Consider the following 24,311-nt stretch of genomic DNA (forward strand, 5'->3'; position numbering starts at 1 on the left):
GAAGACAAACGCTTAAGCAACTGAGCCACCCAGGTGTCCCAGTAATTACTATGTTTATTCTTGTAAATTAGTATCTCAGCATTCTGGTCCTGTGCATCCAACAGTGAGCTTGGTAACTACAGGTCCATGCCAAAGAGATGGAGGGGATCCTGGCAGTACCAGGTCTTTGAGCCTACAACCTCATGTTCAGAGATACAGAGGGGACATCAAGCCATCAAGCTTCACATCAGATCGTGAGAATTTTCTGGAGGCAGCAAGCCTGACCTAGATGGATGGACATCCCGATGTCCAGGCTCACATAGACAGACAAGTCAGATGTCATTCTGTGGACATTTCCATCTCCACAGGGTAGCGTCAAGGATCCAAAGGCAAATGACCCAACTCACAGATAACCCAAGGCAAACAGACACTGCTGCCTTGGCCCTCTCTAAACCAGCTGGACTAGACAGACACAACTAGAGAAAAGAATTGTGCTTAAGCATGTATGAATCACATTTTTTTTGTTCCATTGTTTCTTAATAGATTTCAAAATTAAATCTAAACTTCTGGATCATGCTCCCTTTTATATATATATTTTCTTTCCCTCTTTCTAGATGTCTGACTCAGTATTAGAGAATAAAGAAGTCAGATTTCTGATGTGAAGCATGTCTGTGAGCGCAGGCTTTGGAGAAAAGGATTGATGGCACACACTGTAATGTGCATCAGAAAGTGACTTTGGCCAGCAGAAGGTGCAAAGTGTTTCATAAGCTATACTGCCTGTGCTATTGAGACAAACTTTTTTATAACTTGAAATATTTACAAAATGAGACATCTCAAAATAAAACAAACTCATTATAAAAGGTACATATATTTACAACTTCTATAGACTTGTGCCCCCAATTCTTAGATTTTTGGGTGGCATTTATTCTTTCAAGGTGTCATCCCCTGAGTCTGGCATCTTCCCCCATTCTTGCTGCCGAAAGACCTCTAAGACTTTCAGAACATGTGAGAACATGTCTTTGTGGAAAGAGCCTTCAGGGAACTGTGAGTTGTTATAACTATGGCGGGAGTCTGGACAGGTTGGAGCGCCCCGAAATCATCAGTTACTAAGGAAAAGTTGAAGGCTGGTTTCATTCACCTCGAGGTTGCTGGCTTGCCTCTCACAGGCACGGCCACTTATTTCTCCTAGGGCCAGCCTGTGCTCAAAGAGGTGACCTCATTTGTCCCTAGCCTGGGGTTTGGCCCTTATAAGTAAGTACCCTGAGCTCCAAGAGTAACACACCAACTCCACCTCTTCACCATATTCACCAGGCGACCAACCCAAACTCATTCTGCATTCCCTGCAGTGACTCACGCAGTTCCTGTTCGTGGTGTTCCTGGATTCCTGTTTATTACAGTTAGGGAATCTGACCTTCACATGACAACATTTCTAAGTAGAAATTCAATGCTATAGAGAGAAAGCACCCTACTGTGTAAAATGTCCACACTGAAAAGGATCCTTGCGGACTTGCCCACAGGACACTAAATTGCCTATCAAGACAAGAATTATGATACTTGAACTTACTGAAAACAAGTCAGTGACCCGATGAAAGAATGAATGTGAAATCTTTTACTGGCTACTTTTGCTCTTCTTATTTTTCTAAAGATTGTTGTTGAAAGAACAGAATACATATGAAAACAACAACACGACTAAACAATCTTCAAAATAAAAGCTGTCAATAGCTACCACGTGAGTCATTCCTTTGGCTTTGTGGTCACATCGTATTTTCATTCACAGTATAATCATAAAATTACAGGGCTCACTTGTATAACACAGAGTTTTCTGCCTGAGTCTTCATATATTAGCAACACTGTTAACAAAAGGCTCTGAAGTTTCTACTCATTATATGGTAAGGAGCAAAAACCCTCTGAACCTTTAGCTAACCTGCCTCATGGACAGTACATCAAAAATGTGATGCTATAGTCTTCAAATGACAGAAAATCATTTCTCATTTTACTTAAAAAAATTATGTAATTTTTCATTTGAAAGTTCCGATATTTTAAAATAATGTAAAAGAAAGCAGATGAGCGGTTAGCAACAGGTCATGTCACCTTTCTACAAACTGGAGACCTAGCGAGCACCTGGTGATAAATTCTCATAAGATAGAGTTGTCTTTTTTAACCCCCTCCAAGGATAGAACTATGAACATTGTTTTCTTGTTTTGACTCCTTTTTTCTCATGGGCAGGTCTATTGTTCCACCAAAAATCCCCAAGCATTTTGTAAAGAATGTCTCTGCTTTGGGCAAAGGAGGGCTGGTACCAGAACCCAAGAGATGTGCCTATGAGTTTGCAATCAGGAAATCTGGGGAGGGAGACATTTCCCAGAGTTTTAAAATAGCTCCATTGTTTAGTTAAGCCACACTGTGTATCTGAGGACCAAAAGAAAAGAAAAGATCAAAAAACAACAACAAAAAAAAAACAAACCAAAGTGAAATAAAATGAAACAAATTAACATATAATCATCTAAATTAGAAATGCAACTGTTGAAAGTTTCAATATCCGGATAGGCAAATTGGTGAATCCTGGTCAGGTTATGGCATTTTCTCAAGTGAGTACAAGAGACAATAAAGATATCTAGAAAGGGAATAATTTGATCATTGATAAACATGAAGTAGGGAATGAGAAGGTAGCAGAGGTCCCAGGAAGACTATTTAGTAATACATCATTAAACTAAAACATGTAATTCCATTCATAAAATAATTTTTAAAATTATTCTATTTCAGCAAATGCCAGCAGAACCAATAATTAATGTGTGTGTTCTAATTAAAAAAACAACAACAACAACAACAACAAAACCAATGGCAGAAGAATCGGCAACATGTCTGGCACCATAGTTTGGAAGAATTTAATGGTACATTAATTATGAATGATAACCCCCCCCAAATCCTCCTGGCCCTCACTGCCACAGCCGTGCTTCAGAGATGAGTCATTTTTCAACTGTGAAAACTTCCTCTTAGAGAAAGAACTTTGATTAGTTTTCTACCTCCTCTTGCAAGATATGATTTTACTTCAACAAGATTAATCTCTAACTCATCTATGAAAAAGTTAATCAATTTGTATAGAAATGAAGAAAGGTACTTCCCCATCTTTTTAAAATGTTTGTTAAAAATTGATAAGATTCAGGAATAGAAATAGAGTTGGCAACTTTTCTTAGGAAAGCTCCTTTTTTGGTCATTCTGTCCTCCAAATGCTTTTTATGTACTAAATGAAAAATCTATTTTTAAAAATCTCCCCTGCACTAAAGACCTGGTTCTGTCTGACTCACGGCAGCCTGAAATGCAGTGTTGAAAAAGTCCAGAAGTGAGCAAAGCAAGGGTGGTCTGAGGTGGCTCCAGGACCAAGGCTGGCCCATGACAGTCCCTCCCCTGGGGACAGAGGAGCTGGAACTTTGCAAAAAGATCCTCACTGCTCTCCTTGTAAGATCACTTGACAATTACCTAGAATTAACGGTCTCCTCTCTGGGGAAGGTGTTCTGTTTCTAATCAAGCCATCTTTACCATTCACTCTCCCTCTCTATGCACATCCCTTTTTGGTCCTTTTTCTGAGATGGCAGAGAACTAATGATGACAATCAGTCTCTTCTCCTAAAAACCCTGAATGAAAAAGTACAGTAAGTGAGGCTATGGCTGTAAGATGGGGTGTTATTCCAAAAGTGCTTGCAAAGACATAGGTGAAAAGCAAACAAACGGTCCAAAACCTGAGATCAAACATGTTTAAAATACATGAAAAGGCAAAGAAAATGGATGGGAAGGAATTGTCCATCAACAATAACGGTGATTACTCCTCAGCGCAGGAATGTGGAAGTCTAAGTGTGTGTCCTTGTGTTTAGTTTTCACAACACTGCAACCTGGATTCTGTAACCTCTTAATCTGGAAAAATAAGTGTGTGATGTGAGAATTTAAGCAGATGCCCTTTTGAATACTGCTGGCCATGATTCTTTAGGGGCATGGAGGGAGGTAGAAAGGGACCCTGTACGTGTCCTGTGACAGGACACTTTACTGAGATATTTATTTGTAGTATTCCTTCCCCTGGAGGAGGATGCGAAGTATAAAGAAGAAGAAATCCTTGCAGCCAGAGTCTGGCTCCTGGGACTTACAGGGCCTATTGTGCAGAGTTTTGGTTTCAGGAGTGAGAGCAGAAGTCTGGAGGCAGCCATGGAGGTGAATCTCTACCCAGGTCCTTCCCTGAGGACCGAAGAGCCCGTGAGCCCAGTTGCTACAGGGAATGGAAGGGGTGGAACTGTCCAAGCCTAGAAGAGGACCTGGGCATTCCTGAGATGGGGAGAAGGCATAAGTGCCTGGTTGTGTGTCTGACTTGTGACTGGCCAGGACCTCTGTCTCCTCCTTTCCAATGCAGGGCTCCAGGAGGTACAAGATGGCAGGCCCTGGGGGACAAAAGGGAGCAGGACAGAACTAAGAACAGGAGTCATGCCTGCTTGGCCAGTATCAGCTACAGATGTTTATGCCCACCACAGGCATCCAGGAATACCACACCTCAGCTTAGAACACGCCTCATCATCCCATGTAGGGTTTGACTGTAAGTAACTCCGATGAGCCGGAAGCAACTATGGGTTTCCACATCACCAGGCCAGATCAGAAAGGCTACACCAAGCAGCTCTAGTATGACAGAGACTGCTGATGACTGCATGAATATTCGCTTACCTCTGGACTCATCAAGTTGTATACATTAAATATGTGTAGCTTTTTCTAGGTCAACTATACCTCAGTAAAGTGATTTTTTTAAAAAGAAAGCATCTAGAGAATCAAAAAAACAAAAAACAAAACAAAACCAACATACCAGATCCCCTCGGTTATGACGTAGCAGCCAACATGAACTCACTCACTGCAACCCAGCCTACCAGGGAAGTGTCTCTTTCAGTAAATCGTCAACAAATATCATTTCAGTATTTTAGCAAAAGCTCATATTTCCTCAGAACCTGATTTAAAACATGAAACCAGAAACCAAGCACAGAATGGTGACCAGAGAGTTTGCTAATGGAAGGAATCGTTGGCACCCTTTAATTACAATCGAATTGCTTCTGGTTGTGGAAACACAGCGGTGCTCATCAAAGCCAGGGCAGGACAATTCTAATAGTTATTAATGACACAGGGGAGACGCAGCCAGACTTCGGCAGCTGACTCTGGTCAACTTGACTAATAGCAAAGCCAAAAGGGAAAAGGTCTCCTTGACTTAAAATGTCAATGAAAACACCACATACAACCCTGGAGTTGCAGAGATCTGAAAGCAAAAGCAGGTAATCTCACTGGTTGCCTCTCAACTAGTAGTCTATCAGGCCTTCAAGGGAACCTTCCTGTTCATCAGTTAGCCCCCTCAGTTACACAAGTATGCTCCATCAGTGAAGACTACCCTTTTTGAATATCCACATAGAACACACTTTTGCAGAATGGCAGACAGAATCAGCTATTCTACAACAAAAAACAACTCTACATACCTCAACTTTTCTCAGCATTTCCTGTGAAATATCATCACTCCTTTTGGAGCTTTAATTACTAAATGTATATTCAGGTGGTAATTACCATATTGCATTGGAATATCAAGTGTCTCACATTCAATGTGCAGAACACTTACAAAGTCAAAGCTATAACACAGAAGCTTTGTGTCACACGTTAAAAAAGCTCCCAGTGTTGGGGTTAGTTATATGGAGGAGTCATCTGTTATCACATAGCCCCTGGTCCTCTCTACAGAACATGTAGCTATAGAACAGATAGGGGGAAAAGCCTGAAATAGGAATCCGGCAGCACAGGGAGAACAGGGATACCTTGTGGTTTTGGAATCACTGTTACACAGCTCCCTGTTGCCACTCTGCCCCATACCCCACTCAAATGCCCACAAGTACCACTTGGCAGGGACCTCATCCATTTTCCTGGTTGCAGAAGTGCCATGCTTGTGTGGTGACAGCATTTCAATCATAGGAGGTCAGAGCTTAGAAAGGGATCTGCAGCTTCTCAATACTTGGCTTAAAGACAGCTTAGCAGAAAATATCTGAATAGGGACTAAAGAACAATTCCAAATTCTCTAGGTGAGGCCTGTGATGACACCACAACAAAAGAAATAAGCCTTTTAGGCAGATAGTTTTAAACAAAGAGACCGTACCAGACCAGGTAAGACATTTTATACTCAAGTCACTGGCCAACTGGCTTATGCTCTAATCTCTTGTTTGAAATGTGGTCTGGTATGAAGAGTAAGCTGCCATGAAGGCCTCTTTCATTGAGAACCAAACAGATAAACAGGGTTACACCCATGATGAAATGTAATACAGTGTAGAAACCTGCTCACAGACTTCATTGTTTATTCGGATCTCCAGATGGACAGGGTATGGAGATGCAGATTCACAGTGTCACAGTATCGGACAAACTGATTCCTTCCGCTGAAACTTGAACTTATTTTGCTCATCACAGACAACAGTTGCAAAAGCAAAGATAGAGGTGACGATGGCAATGAGCAAATGAACACAAGCAGACTGTCTCCCACAGTAGAATCAAAGTTAATCGGTTATCACACTGCAAAACCTAGATCGTTCTAACGTGACAAAATTCATAGCGTACCACACACCATTGCTTCCATGCTGTCATTCTGCGTAGCTAGCTCTCAGTTACTTTAGAATTGGGTGTTCCACTTAGGACTTTGAGCAGAAGCTTCTGGTTCTTAGTCTAAAAGCACAGAACGTTTTCGGCAATCTAAACCATGCCTATGTTGTAATGAATCCCAACAAATGAGCTCAGTCAGATCCTAACTTTTTTCTCTACTGGGTCTCCTCCAAGTATCACAAGTTATCAGTAACAACCTGAAAAAAGCACAAAGAAATTAAAATTCATTAGTTAGCAGGGAACCAAATTCCGCTTGGTTATTTTCATGTAAGTAGGTGCCACTTTCTAAAAAGTGCTATCAAGTCAGCAAGAATTTTTTTGTTTTTGGTTTTTTAAGAGTGAATTGTTCACAAGAAGAAGTAATTAACAGACAAGAAAGAGATGGATATCAAACAGAATACTATTCTATCATCAAATGCTGGCTTCCAAGTATGATCATTCATGGCTAACCTGTGAGTCTGTAAACAGAGTTAGACCAGGGCAAAAAGTGTTTTATTTTTTTAAAATTATTCTAAGATGAAATAGTCATCTTAAATCATGCTGAATTGAGGTTTATCTTGTTTAATGTGCAAATAATGGCATATAACGTCTAATACTTTGAGGTACAATACTGGACATGAAAGAAAGCAATAAATCTGAGCTACCCTATGTTTATAGGTTTCTAATTGCCACACATACGTATATTTCTTTGCACTTAATAAAATACATAAAATAAGACACATCACTTTCCTTTTCTGGAGTTCAGAATTCTGTTAGTCTCCATAAAGCCTCTCATATTTGCACAAACATCTATGGTACACCATGGTACTATGGTACTATGGTACACCTGACATATATGATGTGTTAAGTAGGCGACCCTTCACTTCAAATGGAATTTAGAAGTGGCCTTACTCTAAAATGCCTCCTCGCAGCTCTCCTACAGGAAATTGTCAACTCTCTGTTGGCAAGCACAGATCTTACTCTTCAGGTGCCCCTACTGACCTGGCACAAAGTCATCCTGGCCTAAACCTCGCCAGATACATGAACCTAAGAATAAGCTAATAAAAATGAAAAAAGCAAAGTTCTATTGAAAATGGGACAGGGGAAAGTGTGCTCATAATAAACCGTGGCCTAATAAATCTTCCTTTTTTAAAATGGTTAAAGTTACCATTTTAGTTTCTCCTCCAATCTTCATTAGAAAGCAGTGATTGGTTGCGGGGGGCAGGGGGCGGGGAGGATCTAGTGAGAACCATACAAGGTCAGACATGCCTGGTCTCCAAGGGTCATTCTAAAAGGGATAACATGTACCACAGAAGAACTGATGGGGCAGATTCAAGTGACCACAAAAATTCTAAAAGAACCTTAGGCCAAGGGGTTAAAGTAGCAACTGAGCAAGAGTTTCTGGAAAGGGGACAGATGGCTTTTGACAAATAAGCACACCTTCAACGCAAGTGACAGAAGTAGGTCATGATGAGTAAGTGAATTTTCCACTGACTCATTTCCACACGTATCATGGGCAGCAAAGGATACCAGTGATCTAATGCTCCGCCAGGAAGAGCCATACAAATTCATTCTCAAATGAAAGAATCTACAATTAAAGTTGACGTGGCACGGAGAACCACCGTCCTAATCCATAAATAGTCCCACGGGCAGGAGGGTCAAGAGGCCTGACAACAGATACGCATTTAACAAAAATCTCTGTGTATTCAGAAAATCTGGTAAGAGTTTAGGGGCATGAGAATAAGGTGATTCCTTCTCTTTCTCCAGCTAACAGATCGATGCAATCTGGTTTAATGGGGCTGCACTAATTAACATATATTCGACAAATTTCACTAAGTCTGCACGCAGCTTTTCAGTTTTCAGCTTTGAATGCCAACAACCTCTATTTTAGGTCTGGCAGGGGGAAAAAAAAACCGGGTAAATTATTTTTTAAATACAAATTCATTTATTTTAGTGCAAATGGAGCATACCACTGTAAATGTCAAACAGTCACCATCCATTATGGTAATAGGGTCTGGCCAATCTTACCAACTTATTCAAAGTTCACTGCATGAATGATCAGAGCTCTCAGTCCCTAGACAGAAGTTAAAATATGTCCTTATTAAAAAATTCTGAGGCAATAAATCAGGTTAAAAAGGTGGCAAGAGATGACCCCCCTCTGCCACCTACTCTAGGAAATGCCCAGTACTTTCTGCTCTGGCAGACAAGCTGAGCTGATCATTCCTGTCTGGGGAGAGCACACCAGGATGGGGTTGTACTATGAAGACCAATGGCCTCCATTCTCCCGGAACTTACATTCAAATCAGTCTGTTGAAATGCATGTGTTTTACTCTAGTGGGCGATTATCCACAGATAGAAGTAAATGCTTTCCCTCACACAGGAAAAACTACTGTCCCCAATGGGAAAGATTCCACCCAACGGACATGGGTTTTATTTTTTTCCAGGAGAGTTAATGAGTATGGTGTTCTCATTCATATTTGAAAAAAAAGTAGCCCAATATTTCCAGCCCGTTCTGAAGCACCAGTTGCAACTACAGGAAAAATAATTTTCATTTTAAATATTGACTGGCATGGGACCGACATTCCTAACCTTGGCCTCTTTAGCACAAAGCTCTACTGAACCAAGATACCAAATAAAAATAGAGCGACTGAGACACTCAAGGCTCTACAAAATGAAACACTGTAAGAAAGTGACAGGAGCACTAAAGACAGGAAAGTGCTGAGGCAAAGAAAATTTACAAAACATTAGGTTCCCCAAATATATAAGGCTCATGTGGTTTTAATGTTTCAAATTAAAGCCACTTGAAACTCCAATAGAATGGAGGGGTATAAAACCACAGTCTCATTACTGTATACGAAACAGGTCTTCTTCCAAATATCACCTCTAGAATTTTAATGATTTGCCTCAGAAGTGCTATGGAATGATGGTTGACAGAAATGAAGAGCTATTTTCTTCCCCCCCCGCCGATTTAAGATGTCACTCAGACGATCTATTTCTGCCACTGGGGTTATGGGGACCTCTCCAAGAACCAAACTGATGAATATGTCATTTTACAACAGCTATCCAATAACCATCTGATGGTCAACTCTGAGCTCTCACTCAGTACTAACCTGGTTCAGGCCAAAGTTTACAAGGACAACAACCTTAAACCATCAAATAATGCCCGAGACCATAAAAGAAATGAGATAGGGAATAGAGGTATTGTATCATGGAATTACTAAATTAAGTATGGAGATTTTATATCATATTGCCCTGAAAAATTGTTTGTTTAATGAAGACCTATACAAATGTGAAAGAGTGGGCTCCAGGATGGCTCAGTAGATAAGCGTCTGCCTTCAGCTCAGTCATGATCCCGGAGCCCCAGGATCGGGATAGAGCCCTCATTTGGCTCCCTGCTTAGTGGGGAGTCTGCTTCTCCCTCTGCCCCTCATCCACTCTCATGCTTGCTCTCTCTCTCTCTCAAGTAAATAAAAACAGTCTTTTAAAAAAATGTGGGAAAGTGATATTTATCCACAGGGATATGAAACATTAGGTAATAAAAAATATGTACTTAAAAAAAAATATGTACTTAATTGGGAATCTGGATTTACAATTCTCTACACGTTTTTAAATCTATGTACCATTTCACATTTAATTGTGGAAATCATAGTGAATTTCAACTTGTAACAGGTCTACATTTTTTAATTTAAACAAATTTCATTACATGAAATTCTGCAGTATATAAATGAGTGAAGTTTGACATGTATAGAAATGTTAAAGCTGGGGCGCCTGGGTGACTCAGTCGTTGGGCATCTGCCTTCGGCTTGGGTCACGATCCCGGGGCCCTGGGAACGAGCCCTGTATTGGACTCCTTCCTCAGCAGGAGGCCTGCTTCTCCCTCTCCCACTTCCCTGCTTGTGTTCCCTCTCTCGCTGTCTTTCTGTCAAATAAATAAATAAAATCTTTAAAAAAAAGTTTAAAAAAATGTCTAAGTCTCCAATTCAGATTAACATTGTATAGACCCATACCTAGCACAAACAGCCATTTCAATGATGTGATTAACATCCGATTATAAATTCAGCAAGAATGAACTTCTGTTTCACTTTTTCATACCCTTTTCCCATATAAGCAAACATGTTTTCCTTCTAAAACCACCATTCTGTCTACCATAGTTTTCCTCTTTGTGGACACAGAAATCATGCTGCCAAGAGAGGACTTCTAAATAGAAAATACTTTCTGTTCAAGAGAAAGAAGGCAAAAAAGCAAAACATCAAAACCCGACAGTCAAAAACCACCATGACTGCTACAGAGCTTTGCAAGTCCAGTTTCTTACTCACGTCCTATCATCTCTTTCTGTCCTGATTTCTTTTTCCTTAGAGACAGAATTTACATAGATGGTAAGGTTCCTCACTATATATATATTTTTTTAAAGATTTATTTAATTTATTTATTTGACAGAGATCACAAGTCAGTGAGAGGCAGGCAGAGAGAGAGGAAGAAGCAGGCTCCCTGCAGAGCAGAGAGCCCGATGCGGGGCTTGATCCCAGGACCCTGGGATCATGACCTGAGCTGAAGGCAGTGGCTTAATCCACTGAGCCACCCAAGTGCCCCATCCTCACTATATTTTTAACTACAAGGAAAACAGTGCAGTACTACAAGTTTAGCAGCTACAGGATTATATGCCCAATGATGGTTAAATCCTCATTACCCCCAAGTAAAAGAAAGTACCCAAATTTAAGCAAGTAAAAGAAAACACACATACCTATGGAAAAGATTAGGTATATGGTTCACTACTTAAATCGTGTGCAAATCCTCTCCCCCCTCACCTCCATTTAACTTGGGAATACAGAGGACATGAAAGACTAGATTCAGTCCCCAGGTCTAGGCAGCCCTAAACACTAAAGACTCTTGGAACAGTAATATTTGACAGTCATCAACTCTGATGCTCTTCATTCATCGTTATGTGGACAACTCTCTATCCTCAGCCCGGAACTCTTTCCTACGTTCCAGACCCTTGCATCCAAGAGTTAGCTGTACACCTCTACTTGAGTCTGTAAAGGAGCTCACCAAAATGATCACCTTGCCTCAACCTGTCCTGCTTCCTGTGCTCCAGTCTCATCCTTCCTCACTGGAACCATCCAACTGGTCTACCAGTCCTGCGGATTCCATCTCCTTTCATGCTTATGGCCACTAAAGCCGTGACCGTCTTTTCACCAGCATCTCTGGCTTCGAAGCCTGGCCTCCTCCTTGCCCCATTCCAATTCCTCCTCCACTGCCAGGAATCTTTCCAATGGGCAAATGGGATCTTATCACTCACTGCCCTAAGGTAAAACCCTTCATCGGCCCCTCCTGCCAAAAGAGTTAATTCCAGGCCTCTAGCACTCTAACACAACCTCTTTGAGTCTCACTCCGAGGGTTCTGTGCCTGGAATATTCTCCTCCACCATATACTGGCACCTCTCTCAGTCACCAACCTGGTCTCCCTGATAACCCACTGCTATGGGCCCTGGGATGCTCTCAATACCATTTCTAGTTCCTCGTGACCCTCCACACCATGGCTAAGAGAGGCAACCACAGACACACGACCGCACACAACACGGCAAGCTCCTGTGAATCTTTGCGTCTATCCTTGCTACCCACCCATGCCCCCGAAACCACCCCTACCTCAATTCTCATGAAACTGCAAGCTTTCAAAAGGGCAGGGACCATCTCTCTCCTTTACCTCTCCCTCTCCAGCACAATGCCCGACATAAGGAAGGTGTTTGGGCTAATATTTACTGAATTCACAAATAAACAGGTGCACAGGGTGGAGGGCAGATGGCACACAACTGCAATCCCAAGCCGCATCCCGCAAATGACATCGCCCGTGCTTTAGGCCGATCTTCTTAAACTCAGGGGCGGCTGTAACAACAGGTCCTCCACTAAGGGGTGGCTTCCAGGAAGTAAGGATGTTGTCTCTCCCAAGTGCTTAAAACAGACGAGCCTAACACAATGACGTGCACCGGGGGATGCGTACAGGATATGGGATACGGCCAGAGTTGACTTTGCTTCCGCGGCACAGTTTGGACTCGGAAGAGAATAAAACACTTATTCATGAGCTACTGGTCAAGACAGAGAGATTTTACTTTGTGTTTGTAATAACTATATATTCTGATGAGTTCTGTGCTACAAATAAATGTGAATGGTGGTCAAGCCATCTATCTTAGTACAACATTAAAGTAAAAAATTGCTGTCTTCTACGCTAATTATCTGAGTTGTATCATTAAATATGCAGATAATAAATATCCTTATACATCTTCAAGTAATAACTCTGATAATTTACAATAATTACATAAACATTCCTTCCTGATGAATATAACTTTTAATAGTCGTATGTAAAAACACGAAAATAGAACATATTATAGTTATTCTACCTTCCACATTTATTTGGACTTTCTCACAAATAAAGGTAACTGGTGAATTTAAACCTGATTTTTTTTTTTTTTTAACCACACTGAGCTTCATTTTCGTTTGCCTTCTGCATTAAAATATAAGGGGAAGCCCAAAGGTAAGGAGGGAGGGAGTCTTTGCCATCCACATCTAGGTCAGTTCCATGTGTCACTAAAAAATGATGGATTGCTTTTTTCATCTTTTCAGAAGAGAATTCTGTGGTCTTGAGTGTTAAAGGAGGGGAAAATGTGCCTAAGGGGCTATGATTTACAATGATTCTGTCTTATGCTGATTAGCATAAACGACCGTGATAGGAAATTGCATGCAAACTCTAGAAGAGTCAATAAAAGATATTGATCCACAGCAGCAACGAAGGGAGGAGAAACTGCTTATAGCCTAGTTTCAAGGTTCCTATCTAATTTGGTAGAGATCTTCTAACCTGAGAATGATTCTATGTTTACAAAGCATTCTTATGGATGCATGAATTACCTTTCACAAGCAGATGGACAAATCAAATCTCAACACTTTGCTTTACTCATAGGTCTTTTAGGCTAGAAGTCTGAATCCAGATTAACATGGATGCATTTAAAAGGCAACCGCAAAGCCAAAAAGAATCCCATTAGAGGCTAATGTCATGAGATGATGTTTTAACAGTCAAATGGCAGGACATTTAAGAGCATTCGTAGTTCTCTCTCTCCCCGCCCCCAAATTTCCCTCCCCCAGATGCCCAGGTGAACTTGGCAGGCAGGCAATGAGAAGCAATGGCTTCCATTCTCTGAAAGGATTAGGATAAATTCTGCTTGCCACTCCTCTTATTTAGAACATATTCAGACCGTCATTAAAACACAGACTCTAGAGAAAAAAGATGACTTTAAGATTAGCAAACGAGAAGGGCTTTATCAATTTTATTCTTTAACTTCTTTTTATTTCAATGATCTTATTTTCCAGCTGGGCAATGTCATTCAAGCCTGAGAAGCAGGCAGGGGCAGCACGTGATTTCTGCACATTCATGGCCACATGCGTGTGGTTATGACAAAGAGGTGATGATGCTCTGATGGCAAGACACTGAGGGAAACATGCTCCTCCACTGTAAGGACACAGCTTACTAGACAAGAAGAAGGGGACACAGTCACATTCCCACAAGGCCTGGTCTCTGGATCCTTCCAAAGGCAATGGTCAGGGTGACAAGTGCCTCAACCACTGTCATGTTCCTATTGTTTGTTTTAATATACTCCTGGGCTTTACTAGTAATAGGCACAGTAAAATAAGTAATGAAAATCCAGCACATTTTTCACTTTTCACTTCTCAGCCAGGTGAATCATATATATATATACATACATATGTGTATATATATATATATATATATATATATATATACATATATATATATATACATATATATATATGTATATATATAACTGTGTGTGTATAATGGAATATACAATACAGAGCATGTACAAATTCTCTTTAGGACATCTGCTGAACCATCCAGCTCACTAAAATCCTCAATTTCCACACAGGGAATTTTTTTTTAACGATTTTATTTATTTATTTAACAGAGAGAGAGATCACAAGTGGGCAGAGAGGCAGGCAGAGAGACAAGGGGAAGCAGGCTCCCCTCTGCGCAGAGAGACTGATGCGGGGATTGATCCCAGGACAGAGACCATGACTTGAGCTGAAGGCAGAGGCTTTAACCCACTGAGCCACCCAGTTGTCCCACACAGGGAATTTTTAATTGAACACTAGCTTTGCTCTATTCAGCTTAGCCCCCACAAACTTCATAATACCATCTACAAGGTGGCTTTTAGGTGATTCTATGTGTTCATTAATACCATACTTGTACCAAAAGGCAGATACTGCTATTTATCGCTGGTAATTTCTGAGGCAGTCAAACATTAGATGAGGGAAAGCAAAAAAATCAAACTCAAAAAAAGCTGTGGGTACCCAATGTCACAGAACAGAGACTCAATCTTCTTTCACACACAAATCAGATGAAATGAAGATGGAAATGTCTAGTATATTAGACAAAAAGTTTCAAACCTTGATAAAAGCACACCTTGGAATGTGTCTTAACAGCAATTTGCATTTAGTAATGTTTCATATTTGAACATTAAGTGTGCTGAAGAGGAAAAAGTAAATAAAAAATATCCAAATGCTTTCTTAAAATAGTGATAACAATCTAGAACAAGTTCAAAGCAATTAAAACAACAACAACAACAGGAGTGCTTTGTCCCTGTAATGTAACTTTATCCTATACCTTGCCCCTGCTGCGCACCTTCCTTCATTTTCCAAGTCCGACAGCAGGAATATTTATGCTTTTAGAAGCTTTTCATCCTTAAGCATATGCAATGTTCATTCCAGACTTAAATGCAGCGATGTTGTACCCTCCTTTCCATTTCTTTTGCTAGGGAAAATGTGGAACGCCAAGACTGCCAATCTAGCAATAACACACCATGCAACAGGAGAGTCACAAACTTGGAAGGAATCACAAGTAGACATAAAACCTACTTGGCATTATATATCAAGATTCATAAACATATGCACATCACTTGGGCTTAGAAATCTCTATTCTGGGAATTTATTCTAAGGAAATAGTTCCAAAAGACGGAAAAGGCTAGATGAATGAATGTGCTCACTGTGGAGTGCTTTCATTCAATAAACCTTGATCAACTGTCTATTACGTGCCAGGTACCATGCTGGCATAAATTCTCTGCCTTAAGACATTCAACATCAGCTGGGAGTTCAGATAAGTATACAGAAAATTATAACAAATTGGGATAAATGCTAACAGGCCTGTACAGAAGCACTAGAAACACTGAAATGCACTGGAAAGAAGAGCAAAGAGAGTCAAGAAGGACTTTGCAAAATTGGGGGTAATGCTGTTACCATCTCTTCACAGTATTTTCTTTTTTTTTAGAGACACAGATCATGTTAAAGTACTGAAAAAAATTTTATTACTCTGAAAAAACATTCCTCAGTACTTCTAAAATAAAAAAACAACAAGCACCCATCATTGCCCTTAACAGCTTTCTGAAAGCCCCGCCATCTTTCTCTCCACCATGTGTGGGAGTTGGCGTGCACCCATCCATCACTAAGTCCTCATCGGGTACATTCAATCAGTCTGTTCCCCGTCTTAGTCTTCTGCTAGACACCAAGGCGTCCCTAATCAAAACTGCCAAGAACTCCCAGTTCATTTTGCTTAAAATACGAAACAAAATAAACAACAACAGCAAATCTAATCGCTCCTTTGAGAACTTCCTCTTTGAAATGGCCCAATCATTTAAGTCACAAAACTGCTGCTGCTTTGCTAAGGAGGTCCTTTGCTAAACGTGGTATTTGTAATTAGTAGCAATTTGTTAACATCTTCAGGAATGAAAAGAATTCCAGTTTGGGGGAAGGTTTTGAAGAAGTATAGATCGGACACACCTAGTAAGAGAGTGAGAAATAACCTAAACTGAAGTGGGACACGTTGCTATCTACTTAGAATGACGGTATTTACACTTGGATTAGAGCAAATTCTATTCCTGCAACCTGCACACCGCCCAGTTCAAGTCCAGACACGCTATATCTCAGGGTGTGGGAGTTGTGGAGAGACCTCCCTCAACGTGTTCTGTCCTGTGTCATGGCTCAAAGCTTTGGCCATATTCCAGAGGTGGATAGGGGCTTTGGAAGGAACGTTAGAGAAGGCCACACCAGAACTATCTTGCAAGAGGGCCTCCAGAGAAAGCCTGAACTTGAAATAATCAATGGGAAGACTAAAGGCAAGGCAAGACTACCGTTTTCTGAGAGCCTGCACTAGCTAGGCACTGCTATAGGCTCAGGGCTGGGGAAATCCCCCTGTAAAGGACCAGACGGCATACATTTTTGGATTTGCAGGCCAGAGTCTCATGTTACAACTACTGGGCTCTCCTCCTGTGGCACAAGTAGCCACAGTTAATCCCTAAATGAATTGATACGGCTGAGTTCTAACAGCTTTATGTACAAAGACAGGCCAGACTGCACCCAGAGGCTGTAGTCTGCCTACCCTACGTGCCTGACCTACGTGCTTATACCTCATATAAGGCACAAAAGGTGTGCTGTTTATTTTCCTAGTTAAGGATGAGGAAACCAAGTATCTGAAGTAACGTGACCTGCCAGGCCACATGTCTATTTTGTTAAGGAGTATGGATTCTGACCAAGGTACGTCTAAAGCCTGAGTCTGAATTCTCTATTTGAAAAGGTTCTCTTAGGTTGAAAAGAGATAAAGAAGTTCATGTTGAATGAAAGAAAAAAGAAAAAAAGAAAGAAGAAAAAAAAATGACAAGTCAAAATCCTTCTTCCTGGTTAACATTAACCAATCTATGCCCACCTATGACAAAATATAGAGGACAGCAAAAATGCTGGTAAATAAATATATTTAGGGATATAATTGAAACACTCCTCCCCAAAGAAGCTTCTGGAATACTCAGTACTGAAACCCTTCATACCAGAAGGAAAAAGGAACCAAATTCTGTATTATAATGCGTCAGATCATTGGAAAGCTATAATGAAGTCACTCTCCTAGAACTGCAAAACTTCCAGAGAAGACTCTGGAAAAACAATCCCATTGCTATTCACATATTCCCTAATTCATTCACTTCAGGTCCAGACAGCACACTACAAAAGTGCTTAAAAAATGGTGTGGCGTTTGTCCTTTAGGAATTTCTACAGAGTTGGAGGCAACACAGAGGCACTAAACAGTTCATCATTACCTGCTGATCTGAAAAGCCACCTGAGTATGTAAAGAAACTATGTAAGGGTGATGGGTCCAGCTCAGTGCCAGTAACTCGAGGAAGAAGAGGCGATGAAAATGAGGGCGTGATTGCTTCTATGTGAACCCTATTCAAAGTTCTTGCTCCTTTCATTCCTCCTGAGAAATAAAAGATTCTAGTTCCACCATGGTTGTCCTCATTTGGAACCTGAAGACCAGGATTCAAGACCATTCAGGATTCAAGACCAGCTTGAAAGTCTGATGCCTAAATATTAGTTTCCTCATCTTACAGTAAAAGGATTTGACTACATGTTTCTGAAAGTCTTTTCCAAGTTTAAGCCTTCGTTGAATGGATTTGTCAAACACAATTCTGTATGTCAACAATCAAAAAGGAAATAACCGGGACCCAACTTAGATGTCCACATATTTTAATCCATGACATAGGGTTCTTTAAATCCTCATAGTAAGAAAAAGTTTCAATTATTAAAACTATCTCTGTTAAAAAGCAGAAAGTATCACTTAGAGGGTTGCACAATTATTTCTGAAAATTAAATGATGATTTTCCCCAAAGGACAGAGGGGAAAGGAAGATGTGGAGCAGATGGATTCTTTGTTCCCCTATGGAGAAGAAACATTTCTACACCTTGCAAAAATATATTAATTGGCCTGCCATCTGGCAAGCCTGCTCACATACATAAGGGATAAAGTTTAGAACTTGAGGTTTAACATTTAAGCCTGTGGGGAGATGGTAATTGGAATCTTTCTGAGTTAGCATTAGTATTTTTAAAGGGAACACTTCAAGAGAGATCTGAATATGAGGAGAGAAACACAAGACCTAAAAAGTGAGAGCATCCAAGGTGACATCCCTGGTGTCAGGGGCTGGCCCTCGGACTGCACACCAGGGAGCCAGCCACAGCCACGGCCATGGCTACATAAGGGAAGGCTGTGTATTAGCTCAGTGGCTTTCAGAATGGGGTTTTCAATGCTTCCACACAACTTCATAGATAATGCCCACACACCTTCTTATAGGCTAGAGGTATTTTTCAAATTTTCTGGAAATTATAACATTGTAAAGCTGGGTAGGTATTTTTTTTTAATTTTATTTATTTATTTATTTTTAAAGATTTTATTTATTTATTTGACAGAGAGAGATCACAAGTAGGCAGAAGGCAGGCAGAGAGAGAGGAGAAAGCAGGCTCCCTGCTGAGCAGAGAGCCCGATGCGGGACTTGATCCCAGAACCCTGTGATCATGACCTGAGCCCAAGGCAGCGGCTTAACCAACTGAGCCACCCAGGCGCCCCCTGGGTGGGTATTTAAAAGAATCTCTCTCTCTCTCTCTCTTTTAATTTATTTGTCAGAGAGAGGGAGCGCACAAGCAGGAGGAGTGGCAGGCAGAAGGAGAAGCAGGTTGTGCAATGCAGGACTCGATCCCAGGACCCTGGGACCATGACCTGAGCCGAAGGCAGACACTTGACTGACTGAGCCATCCAGGTGTCCCTAAAACATTTCTTTAAGGGAAAAAACCCGCTCATAAGACAGTAGATACAAAATATGAGTTTTGTGATATGTATATACACATATGCACACACATGCACTCAGAAAAAGAACTCGGAAGGATAACCTCACATTTTTAATAGTGGTTACGTGTGTGTACTAGAATTTGGGGAGATTTTTTTATTTTACAGTGGTTTATATTTTCTCCACTCTGTCTTCAGCATCGATTGTGTTTCAATTTTTCTTTAAAAGCTACATACATTCCACTGAAATTAAAACATACTAAAAATAGTGGTAAGATATGATAAATTACTTTATAAAACAATTCAAGGAGCTTGGATTTATCTTTTATAAAATGTATGTTTTGTTCTGTCTTCGTTCACATTGGAAAACTCCAGGAGTCCTTCTGGATCTCTGTGTTTATTTTCCCACAACCAGAATCTGTCATGAACTACATACCTTCCAAATCTTCCTCCTCATGGCCCTCACTGAACAATGCCAGATTACTTTAAACAAGTCTAAGTAGCAGGAAATAGTTAATCTGGTTTCTTAGAACTTCCCCTACGCTGGCTCCAAGGAGCTATTACATATTAATAATACACCACACGAATGAGGTAGTTTATGCTTTTCTTTTAAGTATCTCATGATGCGTTTTACTGGTACCTCCTGGATACTACCAACCAAGTAATCAACCTATGTCCTAATCATCTTCCTCATGAAAATGAGTTCTAAAAAGGATTATACAAGGTAACATGGTGTCCTGGATGGCATCCTGGCACAGAAGAAGGATATTAGGGGAAAAAAACCAAGTGCAGGCTTAATTACATATGGAAACTAATTTTTTAAAAAAGGGAGGATGGGGACAGGAAAACAAAACATCTTACTCTAATCCTATATTAGCGATGTCAAACAATTAAAAAACACCAAAAACTTTCTGAGGGGCTGGAAATCATGGTGGTAGTTACATGACTATTTGTCAAAATTTGTGGAGTTGCAAACCTAAAAGGAATGATTTTACTATCTGTAAATTCTATCTCAATAAACCTTATTAAAACAAAACAAAACACCTCTATCTCCCTGGAGTTGATTTTTCTAGAGCAAGTGAATACAACTGGTAAACTTTCTATCAGTAGGAATCTGAAGAAGGCTTGGGCCTGGGTTAATGGCCATGAAGAAAAGCATCTGGAACGTTTGAAAAAGCACTTGAAGGGGCTGCTTCTTCCATTCTGTCCTCAGGGAAGGGCAGCCATTCCTCAAAAACAGCTCACATACTGTACCACTGAGAGCCACAAGATGGCCAGTGAAGGATTCTGTGGTTTAGAGAATTCTGGATACAGTATTTGTGCCTTCTGCATGTTACAGATTACTCACACTTTATTCCTTTACAATTGTGGTATGGATAACAAAGCAGTCACTTCTTAGTTCTTTAAATACAGTGGCTTTCCCAAGGGAAAGATGTATTTAAGTGAATGCCACCAACTCATCTCCTTTTCTTAAAAAAGGTAGTTAGGGGGACGCCTGGGTGGCTCAGTGGGTTAAAAGCCTCTGCCTTTGGCCCAGGTCATGATCCCAAGGTCCTAGGATAGAGCCCCAAATCATAGGGCTCTCTGTTCAGCAGGGAGCATGCTTCACCATCCCCCCACCCCGCCTGCCTCTCTGCCTACTTGTGATCTCTGTCAAATAAATAATAGATAAAATCTTTTTAAAAAAGGAAATAAAAGGTAATTAGGGGCGTCTGGGTGGCTCAGTCATTAAGCCTCTGCCTGTGGCTCCGGTCATGATGCCGGGGTCCTGGGATCCAGCCCTGTGAGTCCTGTGAGCCCGGCACTGGGCTCCCTGGTCATCGGGAGTCTGCTTCTCCCTCTGCTCCTTCCCTGATTCTGCTCACTCTCTCTCTCTTTCACACAAAAATAAACAAAATCTTTAAAATAAAAATAAAAAATAAAAAAGACAGCATTAGCATAGTTAAAAGGAATTATTGTTATTTTTTTTTTAATTAAGGAGCCTATAGGAAATTTATCCCTAAAATCTCAACATTTTGGGGGGGGGGCATTCATATGCTACTCTCATTTAGGACGTAAGACCTTTTGTCCTTCTATGAAATGACCTATATGCATTATTACAAGATCAGTGATTCTGAGATATGTCCCCATAATACATCCATTCATGTGAATGGAAAGGATTTTATAATACAGAGAGTGAAATCTCAGAAAAGTAGGCATGGGGTGCAGAGAAGTGTTATTCATTCAAAAGGCCTGTTCAGAGCTATACCATAAGTAAAACCTCAATTTTAAAAGCACACGCCCACTCAAATACCATTATAAACTCTGATTCTTTAAGATGAGGAAATTGCAGGAGAATACATATACAATTTCCATTACTGGGAGAGAGAATCAGCAGGTGGCATTTTAAAACAAAGTAAAACCTACTTCTATTTTTCACTCTCTTCGCTCAGACAGCAGGTGGCATTTCTATAGCAAAGATCAAAATTATCAGGCTCATTCCACCCATAGCCTCAAATTGCCAGGAGGCTTCTGTACTATAAAACCTAAAATCTTATTTGTAATAATAAGAATATAATTAGAATATTTTGAGAGCTCTGTGTCTGTTGGAGACAGGATAGTACAGTTAAGTTTCTATCTAGATCCCTCTTACTACTGTTGATATTTGGGTACAGTTAACTAATCCCTTTAAGCCTCAACTCTTTCATCTGTATAATAGATACTATAGATTGGATTAAGTGAGACAACAGGTACCCAACTGCCTCAACAAATATTCTGCCTCTCCCTCTTCTTTTGCTGATGTTGGTCTATCTCCTACCGGTCATTACACATTACTGTAATTAACCTGGCTATATGGCTTTCTAACCTCACTAGAAAAGGATCATGTCATACACATCATCGTTTCCCAGGTGATAACCACAGCTCTGATCACATAAAAGCTACTCAATAAATATCTGTATATAAATAAGTAAATGAGGCAATGCGACGAACCCCCAGCCTCCAGTGCACAGAAGTCAAATGTCGACAAACTGAGTTATTGGCTTATCAGGAGTCCAAAGGTGATTTCAGGCTATTCGCAAGCCGCAAAGCAAGAAAAGGACCACACAGAGATGTGTAACTCATAAATAACCCCTCCAAGTATTTTTAAATGAAAACAACATCCCACACTCAGAGGCGAATCCCCCAGCTCTAAGCCTCTGGTTGCTCTGTTTTTAGGTCCAGTTTATAATCATTTGATTCCTCTTTAGTGCTGTTAAGGTAAACCAGAAGAAGAGCCACATGGCCTGGAGTACCTGGGGCCATCCCGTCCCAATCCAGCCCCTAAGACACCCTAAGGAACTCAGTCTATGACTAGAAGGCTAAAACAAAACAAGTAAAACAAAAGCAACATCATTTGAGTCTAATATGCCTTAACATAGAATTCAAGATATATACACACCTGGAACTTCCCAACAAAGTCCATAAATGTTGGGCCATGAATCCCCTCCAAACATGTTAGTTTCTTATTAAATAGATTTGAAATCAAACCTGTTAAGTAGCTGAGGAAACAGCTACAAGCCACTGCCTGCGGGACACACCTAAAAGAATGGAAGGTCTGAAAAGCCAAGCTTGTTTCTTCGGCTCTGGGCTGGGCATGCCACTCACACGGGAACCAGAAAACTGGCTTAAAATGAGAACTATAATCTTTCTGGAACAATAGGTCATGACGAGCTTCCTTAATGCCAAAATAAGTGTTTGGAGGTGACTTCTGCTAACTGAAAGAAAGTGTAAAGGGCATATATATTTACTCTGGCTTGAATACAACATTTTTGAATATGCTTATTAGTGCCAAGAGTCAGAACCCTTTTCCTCATGGATTTTAAACTCGGACCCATTCCACGGAATATGTTTCCTAGAAATGGCATCAAAAGGCTGCATCATATTAATATCTAAACAGCTCAACTGTCTGTACCTTTCGACTCTCAAATCACCCTTGGTCTGGTGTGAGGAGGTAGACTAATTTGAAGGTTAATTCTCATAAGGTAGACAAACCACAACTTCTATTATTTAAAAAACTTCTTTTAAGAAACCAACAAATGATAGGTCATCAATCATAATTTCAAGAAAACTCACCTACCTACCTAGAAGGCATCTCGGCAATGATGTTGCTGATAAAATGACATCAAAATGACCAGGCTCTAAGTCTGATCTGAAGAGAGCAGAACTCTTGAGCCTGGATTTTTTTTTTTTTTTTAAGATTTTATTTATTTATTTGACGGAGAAAGATCACAAGTAGGCAGAGAGGCAGGCAGAGAGAGGGGGAGGCAGGCTCCCTGCCAAGCAGAGCCTGATGCAGGGCTCATCTCAGGACCTCGGGACCACAACCCAAGCCAAAGGCAGAGGCTTTAACCCACTGAGCCACCCAGGTGCCCCTTGAGCCTGGATTCTTATGTTAAGAAGGCTTATACAAACCACTATTAATTTCTCACTTTAAAAATCTTAGATATGCAAAGCTAACTCATCTGAAATTGATCAGGGAGAAAACAACTACTGAAAAAGATCACTACATACAAATTTTATAGGTCACAGAGTAAAAATAATGACAAGTTTTATCCCTTACTAACTCTCTGGGTCCAGACATCTAACCCCAAATACCAAATCCTAAAACACAAAGGAAAATTATAATTTTAAGCACAGAAGTTCATTTTGTAGAATCCATAAAAAGAACTATGACCTAAAACACCCCTGAACAATCCCATGTTCCATTATTAGCCACTACAGCCATTTGAGATCTAAGATTTAAAACTTTCTTTGCTTAAAAATGCATCATTTATGGAAAATGCAAATTCATCATCAACCATTCAAACTGCCAAGTTAGGTGAGTGTGCCTATCAGCTGTTTTGCCACCTGTGTGCCCTTTGGAGTGGTTGAGCAAGCAAAAGCTAATTTTACAACAAACTATTTTTTGGATTAGCACATAATTTGTGTTTATTTGGATAGGTACTCAAATGGAGAATACCAAGTGGATAAAATTAATCCTTACCTGGGGGGTAAAAAAAATCTATCTGACATAGCTTCAAAAGCTCTAGGGCCC

The 24,311-nt window shown here is 40.5% G+C and overlaps 1 protein-coding gene across 11 annotated transcripts in view; it reads right to left on the minus strand.

Moving 5' to 3' along the window:
• MAST4 (microtubule associated serine/threonine kinase family member 4) overlaps positions 1–24,311 on the minus strand; it is a 562,814-nt gene that overhangs the window by 135,791 nt on the left and 402,712 nt on the right. The window contains exon 1 of one of the 11 annotated variants that reach the window (XM_004764519.3): positions 22,677–23,455. The exons of the other annotated variants lie outside the window; for them this stretch is intronic. Within the exon in view, the coding sequence (XP_004764576.1) occupies positions 22,677–22,714 (38 nt within the window). The 5' untranslated portion in view covers positions 22,715–23,455. Of the gene's footprint in view, positions 1–22,676; positions 23,456–24,311 lie in introns of those variants that run through there. 11 annotated transcript variants of the gene reach the window in all.

Source organism: Mustela putorius, unplaced genomic scaffold, assembly GCF_011764305.1.
Source record: "Mustela putorius furo isolate JIRA1106 unplaced genomic scaffold, ASM1176430v1.1 tig00000145_pilon_pilon_pilon, whole genome shotgun sequence".
In the NCBI taxonomy this organism is placed as follows: Eukaryota; Metazoa; Chordata; class Mammalia; order Carnivora; family Mustelidae; genus Mustela; species Mustela putorius.